Source organism: Myripristis murdjan, chromosome 14, assembly GCF_902150065.1.
Source record: "Myripristis murdjan chromosome 14, fMyrMur1.1, whole genome shotgun sequence".
NCBI classification, from domain to species: domain Eukaryota; kingdom Metazoa; phylum Chordata; class Actinopteri; order Holocentriformes; family Holocentridae; genus Myripristis; species Myripristis murdjan.
The window spans coordinates 22,060,135-22,077,381 of NC_043993.1; the positions used below are offsets into that span (position 1 = coordinate 22,060,135).

The 17,247-nt window shown below is 40.1% G+C and overlaps 1 protein-coding gene across 1 annotated transcript in view; it reads right to left on the reverse strand.

Moving 5' to 3' along the window:
• Positions 1-14,091, reverse strand: part of rb1 (retinoblastoma 1) — a 28,144-nt gene extending 14,053 nt beyond the window's left edge. The window contains exons 1-17 of the mRNA XM_030068774.1: positions 13,656-14,091; positions 13,117-13,237; positions 12,597-12,700; positions 9,871-10,005; positions 9,662-9,700; positions 9,018-9,067; positions 8,698-8,808; positions 7,716-7,861; positions 7,509-7,586; positions 5,718-5,827; positions 5,555-5,632; positions 4,481-4,568; positions 3,939-4,055; positions 3,773-3,829; positions 2,715-2,746; positions 2,453-2,529; positions 2,059-2,279 (exon numbers count right to left, since the gene is read on the reverse strand). Coding sequence (XP_029924634.1) covers positions 2,059-2,279; positions 2,453-2,529; positions 2,715-2,746; positions 3,773-3,829; positions 3,939-4,055; positions 4,481-4,568; positions 5,555-5,632; positions 5,718-5,827; positions 7,509-7,586; positions 7,716-7,861; positions 8,698-8,808; positions 9,018-9,067; positions 9,662-9,700; positions 9,871-10,005; positions 12,597-12,700; positions 13,117-13,237; positions 13,656-13,765 — 1,674 coding nt within the window. The 5' untranslated portion in view covers positions 13,766-14,091. The remainder of the gene's footprint in view (positions 1-2,058; positions 2,280-2,452; positions 2,530-2,714; positions 2,747-3,772; positions 3,830-3,938; positions 4,056-4,480; positions 4,569-5,554; positions 5,633-5,717; positions 5,828-7,508; positions 7,587-7,715; positions 7,862-8,697; positions 8,809-9,017; positions 9,068-9,661; positions 9,701-9,870; positions 10,006-12,596; positions 12,701-13,116; positions 13,238-13,655) is intronic.
• Positions 14,092-17,247: the final 3,156 nt, after the last annotated feature.

A 17,247-nucleotide genomic window follows, 5' to 3' on the forward strand; every position in this document is an offset into this window, starting at 1 on the left:
CTCTGTCCAACTGCACCGTGGACACCAGCTACCGCTTCACTTTCTATCAAGTGTCCTACAGTGTCATCTTTCTGTTGGGGCTGGTGACCAACAGCCTGGCTCTGCGCAGGCTGTGGCTCTCTCCCTGCACCCTAACCAGCACAGCCATCTACATGGTCAACCTGTCCGCTGCCGATTTATTTTTTGTCATCTCTCTGCCTCTGAGAATCTATTACTACCACCAAAAGGCCCAGGCCTTTTTCGCCAGGACAGGTGATGTGGCTGCTTGGACTCCTGGGGCAGCTTTCTGCCAGGTCACCTTCACCGTCAAATACATCAGCCTGTATGGGGGCATCTTCTTCCTGGTGTGCATTGCAGTGGACCGTTACTTTGCTGTAGTACGCCCGCTGGCATCACCGCCCTGCAGGCTGCGCGTTGCCCAGATGATATGTGGGGGGATTTGGTGTTTGGTGCTGACACTCAGCATGGGTCTGCCTGTGCTGCGTTCAATTGCTGCCCGCAATCACCAGCCCTGCTTGCTGGACCCGTCCTCACAACACCAGCGCACCTTCATTCTGACAGCCCTGGGCCTGGTGTTGTGCTGCTTCCTTCTGCCCACCGTGCTGCTTCTCTTCAGCTACTGCAGTGTGCTGAGCGTGCTCCGCCAGCCACGACGCCGCTCACACAGCCAGCGCCGAAGCCGGCAGCACACTCTCACGGTTATCTACTGGGTGCTAGCCATCTTCTTGTTCTGCTTCGTCCCCTACCATGTTAACCTGCTGGGGTACACCCTCACCCATGTGGGGCTGCTGCCCAGCTGTGGCCTGGCCAAAATGACCAAGGCTGTGCACCCTGTGGTGCTGTCACTGGCCAGCTCCAACTGCTGCCTCAACCCGCTCATCTACTACTTCTCCAGCAGCATGGCACACAGGGAGCCAGCCAGCAGTGGAGGCAGCGGCAGTCAGTGAGACAGGAGATCACCTCTAGTCCCAACCAACCTCTATCAGGACGTGTCAGTCGCATGGGTGCAAGAACAGAAGTTGTCAACTTGATAAAGGCTCCATATTCAAGGACCCTGGCACATCAAGCCAGTCGGCCATCAGATCTTGTTGGGCCTTGTCGGGTGTTGATGATCGGCTGTAGTGTGTGCACTGTGACCCACAAGCGGTCCTCACCAGCTAACTGGCCAATTCAGCAGTTTTTTATTAGATTCAAGAGCAGCATGAAAATGATGGGCTAAAGGTAGTTTGTTTTGTTATTTTTCCATAATCCTGAGGATTGTTGTTTTTTTTCTGGAGAGGGTCCCCCACTGTACCCTGCTCCTGGCTCTTGTGCAGGTGTAGAACATGCATGCCTGTCAACCATGGGCTATAGTCTGTGCAGCGTGTTCATGGGTAGTTTTTAGCAGGAGACCTGACGCACCACAAAGCCACCTGACCGTTTGCTTTAGTCAGCACTAGGTCTTTGAAGCTGGCTTGATGTGTCTCAGGCTTCCAAAGCACAAGGTAAATTAAAAATGTGAAGCCAGCTTTATTGAGCAGATTTTACAAGGTTATTTGTGTTTCTGCAGATCCCTCCTTGACACAGTTCGAGGTTCAGTGCCTTGCTCAGGGGCACTTATAGCTGCTTTAGGCTAATTTGTAGGTGAGTTTGATTTGTCAGTTTGACGTAAATGAGTTTGGAAAACAGCATGTTAATTTTTCACTTCTGAAACTTAATATGGTGAAGCTAAAGACACAAGTCTTTACACGTTGATTGTAACTTATAGAGGTCAATATTGATTATTCTGTATTGTAAGTTGCCATGTCTATATTTTGTTTAGGAGATTCTTGAACTATGGGCAATTTGAATACATGTGAATAAATTCTTGCTAATGATTTTGTTCTAACTCAAATTTGGGAAAAAGTGACAAACCTAATATCCGCTCAGCACTGATGTAATTGGTAGTCATTAGACAATAAATGCTACAGTGGGTGAATTTTTGTATTTCTGTGTTTATATGTGTACATGTGTGTTTTATGCAAGTGCTGTGACTTTATCACATGCATGCTGTAGGGGGGGATGAGAGGAAAAACCCACCATCCTCCATGCGATGTTCTCCATGATGAGGTGTTCGCAGCTCTCCAGATGTTTGACAATCTCTTTGCTCAGGGTGGGCTCGGCCTTGATGAAGCTCTCGATGACTTTATAGAAATCAAAGGCAGCTAGATTGAACACATCCAATATCCAGGGGAAGCACAGGTCTTCAGCTGGGTCACCACTACTTCCTTGGTTGTATCCTCCGGTCTTAAAAGAGCTCCCTGTTCATGAGGCGCAATCGACACAAATAGCCTGTCATACAACTACTACAGGTCACATTTTTATGAATATTATTCATGGCAGTGAGGTGGAATATGGCTACTGGAGAATCACTAAAGAGGATGGAACTGCATCTGTTCACATTTGTGTAAATGCAGCAAATTAAGGGTCGCACCTCCGTATGTTGCCATGACGACTTCCAGAGCACAGGCCAGAAGTGAGGTGTGGAATGTGGAGTCATTGAGAAGTTTACTGGAATGGAAATCACATGACTCAGCTTGAGGCAAACAACGCTTCATTACATATCAGAACAACAAGAGGCATGCATGAAAATACATGGCAGAAAATGAAGGTAAAAATCACACTGCCATTTACCAGCTTTGATTCTGATTTTCATATTAATTTAATGTAATAGGGAAAAAAACACCACCACATACCTGAAATTCTGCACTGACAGTCTCTTCTCCTCCTGCACGATTGAACAATGTTATTTCATGTGAGGAAAAACAGCTTGAGAGAACAGGGGCATGCTCAACTCAAATCTCAGCCAAAATAGACACAAGAGATGGTGCTTAATGCCAAAAGCAGATCAAAAGCACTACTAAAAAGGGCCAGCGTAAAGTAATCAATATTTTTAATAAACTGGAAACATGTCCCACTCATGCACACCATACATTTGGTCTCATGGCTTCTTCAGTGGTGTTTCTTTCTTCAGTGTGGTATAAGACTTAATGAGTAGTGCTTTAACTAAATATAACAGTGAAGTGAACATTAGTTATTACAGATGGTGTGTTCTGTGGGCCATAAGCTGCTCTCTGTTGACAGATTTCTACTGGTCTCTGCTGCTTTTGACATAAAACTCAACAGGAGTTGGAAAGTGAAAAAATGTTTATTAAACTGTCATGACATTTTAAAAAAAATCTATTTATTCAGTTTTGCTTATGTTAATGCTTTCTTGAAATACATTGTTGTGGGAAAACTTGTAAGTCCCTGGAACTGAACGAACCTGAATGGGGAATGGAGCTTAAATTTCTTGAATGTTATTTAAAACATGATAAAGATTCAAAGTATGTATGAGGAACGGTGACTGGTCATGTCTAAATGTCACAGACAGCTGCCATAGGTAGAGCTTGCAGCCAGATAATTAATTTCTTTCTGAAGTTAGTCAACATTCAGCACCTCCAGCATTTAATATTGTCCTCTTGAATATAAGAGATCCTTTCACAAATGATAAATGGCCTGCATTTGTTTAACCTTTAAATCCAGTGCAATAACAGATATTTCTCAGTGTGCTTTGTCTTTGACCATCTAGGACACGCCAGCCGTTTGCTGTGTCTCTATGGTGACAGAAGCTGCTGTAGCCAAAAATGGTTGATCCAACATGTTGATCAAACACTCAGAAAGGGAAGGAAATATTGACCCAGCAAGCTGTGCTATAGGGCTGCAACAACTTGAATAACCACTCTAATGAATTTTTTTTTTTTAAATGACATACCGATTTTAGCATCGACTCCATGACTCTGTAATACAGCCGGACACCGAGGGTGAACCTCTGAAAGAGGAAGGACACATTTGATCAATTAATAATCAAATAAACTGAGGTTTGGTGTGTTCATGTTCTTCCTCACCACCGTCTGCTTATTTTGAAAGTTAGTTTGTACCTGCTTGCCAAGAGCCACACAGCGTGGACCGACTGCCTGACCGAACCTCTGGCCGAACACCTGTCCCAGTGTCTCCACACGCTTCAGCACTTCCTCTGTAGGATCCACCGTGCAGTTCTGATCACCAGGAAGGAGAAAAAATAACAGAAAATGAAGAAACTACGGCTCAACAACAAAAATGTTCCACATGATATTCCTTGTCAATATTGTTTTTTTCCCCATAATTAAATGTCTGAACTCCATTGGAAGACTGGTTGGTGTTGCACAGTACATTTGTGTCATCTAGGAAATATCACTCTACGGATAAAGATAATTTTTCACAGCACATAGTGGGTGTATGTGTAGTCAGGACTGAACAATGATATATATCTATACTTTTCTAAACTTTCTGTGCAATTTCCAAACATTATTTTTCTTTCTAGACTGAAGAATAGCCAATTTATTTTCTATTCTTCACCAAACTTTCAAGCACTGTGTGGGAACTGTGAACAAAGAAATGGTGTTCAAGCCTCAAGTAAACAGCGGCGCTTATGAAGACCCACTTTGAAATATGTGACCAGGTTAGCAGACGGCTGGTCCCCACTGGAGGTGAGATCGACCCTCAGCTGCTGAATGGAGCTCATGGCAGCTCTGATGAGAAAAAAAGACAGACAGTGTTCAAGGACACAAACAAATAAATAAATCAAAATAATTCCTTTAATTTCAATGTGCCACCATTTAAATGCACCGAACACACAGGCACCAGTGAAGAGGGAAATAGCTACTCCTTGGTTTTCTGTATCTGGATGACAGGGGGTTTGTTAATGTACTGAAAACACAAAACAATCAATGAAAGATGTGTTTTGGTTGCAGTATCGCCCTTCTTCTTCCTCAAGTTAAAACTCCACTCGACTTGCTTCATGCTTCATGGCTGACAGCCACGTGAAAACATATAAGAAGGAGCCTTCTGATGTTTTTTCAGGGTCATGTGAGTAACTACATATAGATCAAAGCCAAAACACATTCATGACTGCATTCACAGGAAACAGAGATTTAAGTAGGACTGGTCAATTTTGGCAGTGTTGATATTATGATATTTTGCTTCTCTTACAAATGTAGTTTTAGACGGTATAAAAACACTCATAAAACTATCTGTATGTAGTTGCTTCATACATTTTTTTATATCAGCTGCATCAAGTAGATTATACCAAACACAAAAAGGATTATTAAAAAAAAAGAGAAAGAACCTGTTTCCAATTTTCTCAAAATGACATATTCCCTGTAAGCAAAATATTTTTTCTACTTAAACTACAGATATACCAAAACAGATTAACCAAGGCTTTTACTGATATGTGTTGTTGTTCACAGGATATTTCACATTGAAAAATGGTGGGGAAAAAAAAATCGCACAAACCTTATAAATCTAAGATTTTTCCCCCTCTCCCCCACTGCAACAACCCACCCACTTTAACCCATGTATGTTACAAATGACCAGCTATTTACCAGCACAATACCAGACTGTTTGTACTGAGAAATTCCCAGGTGAAAAGCTGTGTAACTGCATCAGCAACATCAAGCAAGGAGAACAAATGGAAGGACGGACAGACAGACGAGTGATTGGCTGTGACGTGGCTCACCTGACTGGAGTCTGGGGTGCGATGAGCACAGGTTCTTCTTCTCGAACGTTCTTCTTTGGTGTTCTCTCCACCTGCGACCTGAAAGTGGAAGAGCAGATGATTAAACATCAGCCTAAACAACGTTAATTACAAACTAAAAACACTGAAGAAAGAACTGAGTTACATCTCTAATTTATGGTCGAGAAGAGTTTCGTCTCCATCCAAAAACAGCCGTCCATCAAAGTCTCTACTCTTGAGGTAGTGCTCTTCATACTGTTGGTTGAGGTCATTTGCCTGCAGGGAAAAATAAAAGGTCAAGGTTTCTTGCAGTGAACAGCTGTATTTATCAAAACACTCATGAATATGACATGAAGGGTTTCCTCAGAGCCTTCCAAACATCTTTTTGACTCTCCTGTGATCACGACAGAAAGAAAATAATCATTTCCCTCCATTTGCTGCAATATTCACATTTAGCCATATTATTATTGAATTGAAATGTAATGATTTAACACTGCGGCCCACATACTAAACCAGAACATCCTTATGGCTTTGAGACCGACGAGACAAAAGCAAGTACACATCAAGTTGCACAGACTAGTGGAGATTATTTGAATTCCATAATAGCCTGATACACAACATTTTCATCACCTTCCATGACTTCATCACTATAATATTCTCATATCCTCACTATTACAGCTGACCAATATGTTTAAAAAAAGTAATTCTTTTGACAGATATAGTGATATGGTTTTAGTAGGAATGCTCACTTTTGCACCATAATTTTCATTTAACTGTAAATATATAAAAGATGATGATGTGTTTTTTCCTAGGATCTGTACCAAAGAAGCATGTTTTCTTATACCTGGTGAATACGATTTATAGGCCAAGGCATCTTTGTAGCACCATACTTAATCTATAATGGTATTTTGTCACACATTTTACCTTTATAAAAACATTTCTGCTCCTGTGATTTGGATACTGTATTTGCCCATATTGCCATTCCAATAATATTTTGATGAATTGTTCAGCCCTTCTCACATGTACCTAATGCTATTTCTAACACAGAAGAACGCTGGCCTCTGTTTCCCCTCCTTGTTTTTCTATATGAGGAGGTCTGAATTACTGTTTGCTAGTACCAAATTATTTCAGCTCTCTTAGGGAATTGCCAAATTCTGCTTTGTTTGTGGCTGTGGCAAGTAACTGGACTGGCTGCAACTTGTCTGCAACTGGATCAGGGCAACAGAGTGACTCTTACACACATTCCTAACACACATTCCTAATCGTGGCCAGGCACCAGTCCTGACAGCATCAAAATCATCAACCAGCCTATGAAACCTAATCAAACCATGAAAATTACCCAGACTGGCTCAATTGTTTGGATTTAGCTTTTCAAAGCAGCAGTTTGGATTTTTTTTTTTTTAGTTAATTTATTGTAAGCCAGCAGGGACATGTGGGGACAATAGGATTATCACATCTCGGCCAAGCAGATTTTAGTGTTTACTTATTTCTTTTTTAATCCATTTTACCCCACCTGCTCATAAGTCGATTACCAAGCTGAACAAATACTTATCTAGCTGCTCGCTGGCATGAGACACTTATGAAAATAATGTGTGCCTACTGTCCATTACTTGGCAACTCGGATAATTAAACAGTTAAAAAACGAGTGTGTCAGTGTCAGCAAACAACGGCTCCCTGTCTAGGTTGTTTTCATAGCAGCTTGTGCAATATACTGCCCAGACACGCTACAATGGACGAGGATCCCGTGTTTGACAACACATTTTCCTGTCACCATGTATGGAAAACAAACATACGCGCAAATGAGTGAACAATAACCAGCTGTCAGACACTCAAACATTCAATGGCAACAAGCATATGGCTCATCCAGGCTGAGATGTATTGATAGAGGCGGCTGACTAATTACAGCCGTGACATCAATTGCAACCACGCAAGCAGGTGATGTAATGTGCCTCCTCACCTGAGGAAAATCCAGGGATCTTGACAAATCCATTGACTCAAGGAAAGCAGAGAAACTGGTCTGGTACACATTCTTCACCTGGAAAAACCAGTAGCACAGAGGATCAATGAGGACAGAAACACACGGGGATAAGAAAATGTCTTCTCAGGATTTTGTGTTTGTATGACAACCCCAACTGGTGTAAATAAACAGAAGGAGGTCACACACCTCTTCTGCGTTGCAGTCATTCTCCTTGCACAGTGTCTCGAGAAGCTGCATATCCACCTCTGGCTCTGGAGGCCGCGGCTTGGCTTTGCTCTGGTTGCGACGAGACGTTCGCGTTGGGGGGCTCTGACCTCTGTTGATGGCTGATTCTGAAGGAAAAAACATTGCATGAGAAGAAAAACATTTGCCTGGTACTTGTACCGATTTACTAAAACAATTAATGGATACTAAAATGTTTTCACTGTTCCAAGCCAGAGCATTAAAGAAATACTCTGACGTTTTAGGAAAAAATACTCTTTTTCTGATTTCAAATCGACATGATACACTGTGTAGATAAGACAGCTTCAGAGTTGCTTTTTGGTTTGTTTTTTTCACTTCGACAGAGATAGGCTAATGATTCCCGTAGACTTCAATTTTTTATGCTAAGCTAACATGAAATAGGAACCGAACCACTGGACGTATAGAGGCGAAAATGGTATCAAACATCTTGTCGCAGTATGGGTACGTTGGAAAAAGGGTATTTTGCCCAAACTGCTGGGGTATTCCTTTAAGACTAGTCACTGGTTAAAAATAATCATTACCAGTGAGTGGTGATGTCAATGACTTTACAAACAGATTTGATAACACCGAGCAGCCCAAGTCAGGTTTCCCACACATTTCCCATGTCAAACATTTCATATCTATTTTAAATCTTATTTCTTCAACTAGACTTGAACAGTTTGGTGACATGATACAGGCTGATAGTGGCTGCTATGTCACTATAATAGCTGAAGATAATTCTTCCCAACAAATAAGAATGTGAAAAATGACATTGGTGTACAACTACATAAAACATGTAGGCATGTTTAAATTCTGACTGAAAAACATTTTCCACACTTTCTTGAACTCTTAGAACAGGAAACACATTTTTCAGACTTGTGTAGGAACAGCACAAAGGGTTGAGTATTTAAAAAATTCAGAGGTGCAGACTGAGGCCGAGGCTTACGGTAGAGAGGCTGCAGAAGATCTGCCGGGCAGCGCTTGATGAAGAACTCAAGCACACACAGCAGCAGCTGGAACGATATGACCAGGTCATCCTCCATCTGTAAGGCCCTTCCTGCAGACAGCGGAGATACAGCACGTGAGCAGCAACAACACAATCCCACTGCTATAAACTAGAAACTCTAGAAGTGCGACCGTGAGGAGAAAACTGCCCATTTCATTTGACCTCGACAGCTTGGCACAAAGGAGGGAGGAAGGAACGAAGACGATCAAGCAAAATGGAAAGTATTTCATGAAGCTGATGTGTAATAAGACTTAACCCACCTTTGGCTAACAGAAACATTGTCCAGCAGCTCCGCATGGTCTCTTTTTCCCTTGAGAAGGAAATACTGAACAATTAACCACACATCAACATCACAGCTTTTACTCCAAACATGTAACAAATGTGAGACTAGGGATGGGATGATACAGGATTGTATTGTGGATCATGATAAAAAGACTCAGGAAAAGTTGATGTTGGTGAATTTCCATTATTGGGATAATAATAAATTGGGATAACCATGAATATACTCATGAGTGACTTGACAAAGCTGTTTAGCTTGCTAACATACAGTCCTACATTATTGTATTCTTGGCAAGAGAGTCTGAACCTGTTCTTGTTTGTTTTTCACTAAAAAGGAGGTTTGAAAAAAGATGTGTCCTATCTGTGACCCAATAAAAAATATTTGTTCCTTAACAAAATGTAAGGTAAAGAGATTCCAATATGTTTTAGTGCCATTTTATGAGTTGTGTGCATATTTTGATGATTATCAGGATAATAGCATGAAATATAATTATTTTGGCCAGGATAATCATGATATGAAATCCTCATATCTTCCCATGCCTATGTGAAACTACAAAAAATTTTGCTAGAAAGAGAAGCATGACAAATGCATTGTGCTCATGCAGTAGCATATTCCTGAACTTACTTGGCAGCCGAACCTGAAGCAAAGATTTTTGCGCATATTCTGAAACACAAACACAGATATTATGACCAATTAATTTTAACTTTCAACTAGTAACAAAACAGCCTTTGTACAAATGAAACAGCAAATGAAATCAATACATTTAGGTGTTTCAAATTTCTTTATGAGAGCCAGTTTCAGTGGTTCAGTGTTGTTGTTATTCCATCACTCACTTCTCAAACCGCTGGTAGAGAGCTAGTGTCACATCAAACTTCTTCTTCAGTCGTGTCAGAACTGAATCGACCCTGGTGCTTATTGTGTCCAAGTTCACATCCAGCTTCCTCACCAGAGCCAAGAACTGATTCACACTATGAGAGAGGGGGTCAATGTATAAGACAGCTGACGGAGCTTCAAATTTAACAATACAATATTCATGAAAAAATGCAATACTTCCACCATGACGAGCAAAACCAATTAAAAGCAACAGGTTATTTTCTGCAACTGAGTTCCAAATTACAAATGGCTGCAGTGTTTTCTAGCGAAGAAACATAGTCAATATCAAACGGACACCCGTCCAGGTGTTCTAGTTTTTATTATTATGAAAGTGATAAGGTCTGTTTTATTGGGTTTTCATTTCGGCCATTAAGGCAATAAAAACTATTAAACTGTAAAGTGTGTGTTGACTTTCGATGCTCACTCTATGTTGATAAAAGCACAAACAACATTTTTTTCATGAAAAGGTCACTGCTATGATGCATAACACTGACTGTTTGTAATATACAACAGCAAAATGAATAAAAAATTTATGTTACTATTAATAATAATAACAACAACAAGAAACTTTATATAGCACCGTTCATGCCATGAAATGCAGTTAAAAGTGCTTTGGGACACTGAGCAAGCCAGCACTAGACGACCTAAGGGAACGGTTTGGTTTTTCAGATCAGCGATCACAGGGGTATGAAGGTGCTACATGACTTAGGCCCTATAAACAAGTAAAAGATTTCTTCCTCAGTGCAATGAAGCAATAAAGCAAATTTAACATAGAGTTAAATTTACTACTTTTTAAGACCTTTTCAAGAGAAATTTAAAATAAATTTAAGACAGATTTTTCAAAAAAATCATCTTTTTGTTATTAATTTGAGCATTGCAGGTAAGAGTAAAGATAAGTACTGTATATTTGGTCCGTTTTATGCAGGAATTTGGTCGGCTACTGACTACATAATTCTAAAAGACTCCTTTTGCTTAGATACCAGCTGCTGGAATAAATCAAACCAGGACTTGGTATGTTTGTTTGTTTTTTTTAAACGCTGAACATTGGACAGGTGTGTCCAAGGATTTTTGTGGATTTCTCTCTACAGATGCTAAAGTGAATAGTCTAGTTTCTTGTGTGCATGTAAATGTAGTATATGACAGTAACTGCAAAGTGAGATAGGATAATCTACAACAGGCATTTTTCCAGCAGGTTAAATGTAGCATGTTGGTATTAAGGAAGTGTTAGGTTCTGTGTTTTATAACATCAGAAATGCTGAATTTCATGCAGAAGAGCTTGTCTAATTTTTACAAATGTCTAATGACTGACTAATTTTTAAACATCTGTCTTTAAAAATGAGCCGCCTTGTTCTACTATACTTGTGAATCACTTGCAACCTTCTTGATCAATAAAATTCACAGCTGCCACAATTCTCTGAGTTACTCCTACTGGCTGGAAAAAGCACGAGACTGGACAGTGGGCCATATATCTTTCAGTGGCCAAACTGGGCCACTGGCTGGTCCAAATCAACACCTACAGGGTCTCACTGTTGAACCCTGAGTTAATCTAACCATGTCATCAACTCTACAGTCACGAAATACTGGTGAATTTTCTCCATTAAGAGAATAATTCAAATCCCTCCACTATTTACACACAAAGTAAGTTCTAACATTATCAACTGCTTGGTTAAATCTGACACACAAAACCAAAGGAAACTAGATCACACACTTCCCGTGATGGAAGGCAAATAGAGGAACAGCTTGTTCACCAGTCAGCTGGTAAGTAAACAAGCTCAAATGTCACCTAATGTAACAGAAAACTCATTTACTATTACCTGCATTGCAATAAATATTATGCTGGCTAACCAATCTCACAAACTAAACATCTGGCTCAGTCAGCGCTGATGGTGTAAGATATAAAGACATAAACTCTCCTGTGGCGAGACACTTTGTCGAGGTATAAGACAGGGGAGCTGAAATGTACGGCACTCATTCACAGAGCGAGAGAGACTGAAAAAGCACTTTTGAAAAAGAAAATGCTTGTGGATACACACCTTGAAAACAATACACCCTAGTGGTACACATGGTAACTATACCAAGGTGTTTTCTTATAATGTCTGCAAAAGGATATTAATAAACAGATGATATTCTGACTGTGTTTACTGTTGCCTGATGCTCACAGCTGCCACATTAGTCTCAGTTAGCAGCCACTCAGTCGAACATATTAACCTTGTGATGGTGAAGTGCGACTAAAGATTGTTCTCATTCCCTTTTCAATCACTGATGCTCATGGAAAATGTTGATGATTTTGCTCATTACTCATTGTTCCCTGAATGCACATCTTATTACCGTATTCTGACGCAAATTCATTTGAAGTGAGTATGATTTTTACAGAGATTACTGGTTTCACTTGCACAAATGCCCTTTTAAAGAGGGAAGCGGGCTTCTCACCCAAAGACACAACAGAAGGTCAAAAATAGCCAAAAGAAGGTGACAAAAATGCTTTTAAAAAAATAATTTTGAATGTTTTTTTCTTTGGCTTTCCAATTGCTGAAGGAGAACATATGCACAAAGTGTTAACAGTGAAGTTGCACCCCCCCCCCCCCCCCCCCCCCCCAAAAAATAAATTAATTAAATTAAAAAAAACAAATTACACTGATTTTTTGGTTTGTTTGTTTTGTCAGTGATGTGCATGGTGTACACTTACTTCAGATCCACTTCCTTCTGAACCTGAGTTAAGGTAAAACAGGCAACATCCAAGTCTGTCACGGTCACAAACAGGCAAGCGCTCCACAGCTTTTTTTGGCTGTCCTGTTATGAAACGGTGAACAGCAAAATGACAGTGTAAAAAAACAAACAAACAAACTTTATAACTCAAAACTTTGAAATAAAATGTGTGTTACCACGGGCTAATAAGACGGACACAACCCTCTGGAGTTTGAATTTTGAATTTGAATGCTGCAGCAGTGCCATAACTGCATTAACAAATGACAAACTGAGAACATCACACATGCAGAGGGGACTCTTTGCACGGAGCCGCACATGCCCACAGATATCAAGTAAGTGGAAGGAGAAATCCTGAGTTAACCGGCTGATGAATACACTCAGTTTCACAGATAAATAAACAGATGTGTGTCATTGTGGTTGAAGGCAGGTTGTGCACTGCGTGTCCATATCTTGCTGTGTGTCAGCAGTAAGTCTCAGCCGGCAGCAGCGATGATACATACCGCGCCTGCCTCCACAGAGTCCTGCACACTCTTCCACAACACCCAGGCCTGATCACACACGGTGTCCGTCACATGGAGACTCTTGCACAGGCTCACGAAATCAGCATCCTTTTCTCTGTGTCTGGTTTGGGGAGGACATAAACCAAGATGAGGACAAAACAACAACAACAACCTCAGGACATCACAACAGCAGCTCACCAAACACAACATGCTGGACCTCTGGGTGTAAGATCCAGTTTACAGTTAGGTAAAGTCAGTCAGTGTGTGTTAGTGTGTTATAACAGTGTTAAGCATCCTTACATGTGAATGAACAGCTACTAGCTCGTCTGTGGGCTGAGAAAACAAACCAACCGTTTTCTAGAGGTTTCCACATTAGCTCGTTTGAAACAGAGAACGTTAGCTAGCTAATGAGCCTGTCGGTTTGTCACAAAACAACAGAGAAACGCCAACAAAACAGCACATATTTACACTATTTACACTCCCTATGTAGCTGAATTCACAGACGATATAAATATGAAGGTTGTTGTACGTTAACTTACTTTTTCACAGACAGCTCGGGGCTTTCCTTCTTGTCTGGGGAGGCACTTTTAACAGCGGACTTCACCTCCTTCATCTGCGCTGCTCCGGAGCCGCGTTTCTTAGGTGGCATCGTGACAGCGGCTTATCTATCGGGAATATGTTTATGTGTGTGTGTAAATAAAAACAGGCTGTGGTTTGTGTGTGGTAATACTAATGTTAAGCGGTGTTTCCTCAGTTTGAAAGCCACTCCGAGAGTCCCGTGCAACAATACAACAAAACCGGACCGACTTCCTGAAAGCGTCGTGAAGGGGGCGCTCGTTTAGTCTCACTGAGCTGCGCGGCGGCGTGCTCCTGCCGACGACGTTGCTATTTTGAGACTCTCTGCCCAGTTTGATGAATATTAACCTGTATATTAAGCAACTGCGATCATTTATACTTGTTTAAATCGGGTGATGTCTAAGCCAAGCGTATATAAGAGGCTATTTTACCCTGTTTCCAAGTTTGAGGATGCCTCATTGCTATGTCACTTAGCTTGGATCACGTGTTATGCCGTCTCATTATTAAATCAAACGAGCTGACCCACAGGCACTAGATAGAAACGCGGGAAAATCTGTAACGCAACATCCGCTTAAAGTATTTTCTCCCGCCATCCCGGGCGTTAAGATTTTTTTCCTAGGAGGTCGAGGGATCTATTATTATTATTATTTTTTTTAAATAGGTGGTCATTTTGACTTATTGGTAAACGTTAGGGTCAGAGTTACGTTTAATGTTAGATTAAGATTAAGGTTAGGGTTATTATTAGCGTCATACATAAATTGGTTTTGGCTAACATAAGGGAACGCTGTGGAGAATAAATATATGAATTAATACTTAGCTTCTCCATCCTAGGAAAAAAAACACGTGCGAGACATTGTACTGTAAGGGGACGGGCGTTACATTGTTATCGACTTGTAATTTAGGCGACTATATTTCATTTACCTTCCTACGTTTATCCTCACAGCTTCGGGAACTACGGTGTTATTATCATTATTTTACAGTTTCAAAGAGGTGACATAGAAAATATTTGTTAAATGACCACGAAATGTGCCCAACCTCACAGGAAGACACCGCCTGTTTTTAAGAATTTACATAAGCTGTGTGCATGCAAAACTTTTTCTTAAAGGGACAGATTCAAGTTTTTCTGAGGACTCACAGGGGTCCTTATTCCAGGGGGATTCTTGCAAAATTAATTGTTTAATATCACTATAAAGCAATTAAGAAGAATTTGTTACAATATAGAGTGTAGATCATTATTTTAACATTGCTATAATGTCAATACTTTGCAACTATTTGTTAATGCTAAAGTGTGACATGTAATCATAATAATAATGCTAATAATAATAATAATAATAACAATAATAACAATAATAATAATTAACCAGAATGTCTTTTAATATGTCAGGCATCCAAGGGCAAAATAACTTTGGGTGTCGAGAACATATAAAGTTAAAGAGCCAACCCTTGTATATAAAATCAGGCCCTGCTTCATAGAGCATTAACTTAACTTTGACTTTGTTGACCCATTACATTCTTGTGTGTTCTTGCACCTAAACCTGGTTTAAATTCTGGCTCATACCTGTTGGCAAAAATAACACAGTATAAACATTTTGTTGAACTTTAGCCTCTTACACTTTCAGAAAGTGCAATACATGGAGCTAATATTATTTATTATTAATTTATTATTTATTTACAGTATGTGTAGTTTTTTTTTTTTTTTTTTTTTTTATCTTTTCATCTCTTACTCATGCACCAAAGGATTGCATTCAATTTTGTTGTACTTGTACAATGACAATAAAGATTCTATTCTATTCTAAAGTCCTTGATTTCTACTTTTAGGGAAGTGCGGGGCTTTTAGGGAAGGGAAGTGTTTGAGTTCGTAAACACACTGAGCTGCAAGGACTCGTCTGATCACATGAATCCTTAAAATGGGTGGCCTTGTCCTTTAACTGTAATCACTGTATCAGTAGCGCCCTCCTGTGGTAAAATCCATCTCACAACTGGACTTTGATTTTCCGTGGCCACATCACCAGAGTCAGGATTAAAACCTTACAGACATGGTGAAACGTGTAAGTCATAAAACAGTCTCTTTGTTGGATTCCCTTTGACTCCTAAATTAATTCAGCTCAATGCTGAAAAAAGAGTTTGTGTTTATGTTTGCTTGAGGGTTCAGTGAAGTATTTCTGATTCTGACTCTGTGTGTGCTCGTTTGTTGTTGCTTCATTCAAAAAATGAGCCCTTAAATCATTATATCGACATCCTCAGAAAGCTGCTCTTGAGGAAAATGGTGAGAAGAGTCATGGGTCATTTTGGGACAGAGGAAAGAAATTCCACTAGCCCCCCGCCCACCACCACCACCACCCAAAAAAAAAAAAAAAAAAAAAAAAACAGCCTCAAGGAACTATAAAATGAATGAGATCATGTACAATGACTAAAGAGTCGTAAATAATAACTTGAATGTCAGTAGATGAAGCATAGGCAACTACATTTCATTAATACCCTTTGGGCTGTATGGCATTGATTATTTTACTGTTTCAAGAGATAAAACGGAAATATATGTTAAATGTGCCCGATCTTACAGGAAGACACTACCAGAGGGGATTTTGCATCTGTGCACCAAATGAAATTATCCCATCTTTTTGGACCAAACTGAGAAAAGTGCAGTGAAAATATGTAATTCCTCTGGATATAGTGACCACAGTGTGTTTAAGTGTATTGCACCATGTGGGTGAGATATTTTAGCATTTCTTCATATATTTTGTATCTTTTAAACTACTTACTGGTCTTTGTAGTTTAATTGCCAACTAGTATATCAGTGGTCTTCTCCCATAATGAGGGCTAGCAAAGAGGGATCAGGGCAGTATTTTTGTCCAATGCGCCGTCCAACCATCAACACAACAATCAAGGCTTCATTCAAAAAATGAGCACATAAATCATAATATCGGCGTCCTCAGAAAGCTGCTCTTGAGGAAAATGTTAAGAGGATTAACACTATGACAGAAATCATCTGTAACATGTGGGTGGGTCATTTTGGGACAGAGGAAAAGAAATTCCACTGCACAACCCAAACCAAAAAAAGAAAACAGCCTCAAGGAAATATCAAATTAATGAGATCATGTACAATGACTAAGCGGGGCTTTACACCCTTTAACAGCTGAGGGAACCTTAGAAAGGACATTAGGACTGAAATGTGCTAAATATCACAATAAAAGCCCTTCATCCTGCAGCAGACCCAGATTAATAAATACATTTTCAGTATATATGAGAAAGGGACGTGTCAGCTTGTGCCTGTCAAAAAAAACCTACACCTGGAATTAAAAATTAAAAAAGGACAATTATGATTCCTATTTAGTCATGTTGTACAATGCTGGTACATAATTTGGTTAAGAATGAGACAATACCAATAAGTAACAGAATTTTTATCAAGAGAAAAATGGCTGCTTGTCTTGTTTTCTTCATGCAACATTGTGATCTGAGCATTCAAATGCAGACAGTCAGATCAGATGCACCTGTGCTCCAACTATATAATCCATGACCTGTAATTTGAAAGATACTTCACTCTGACAAATGGCTTTT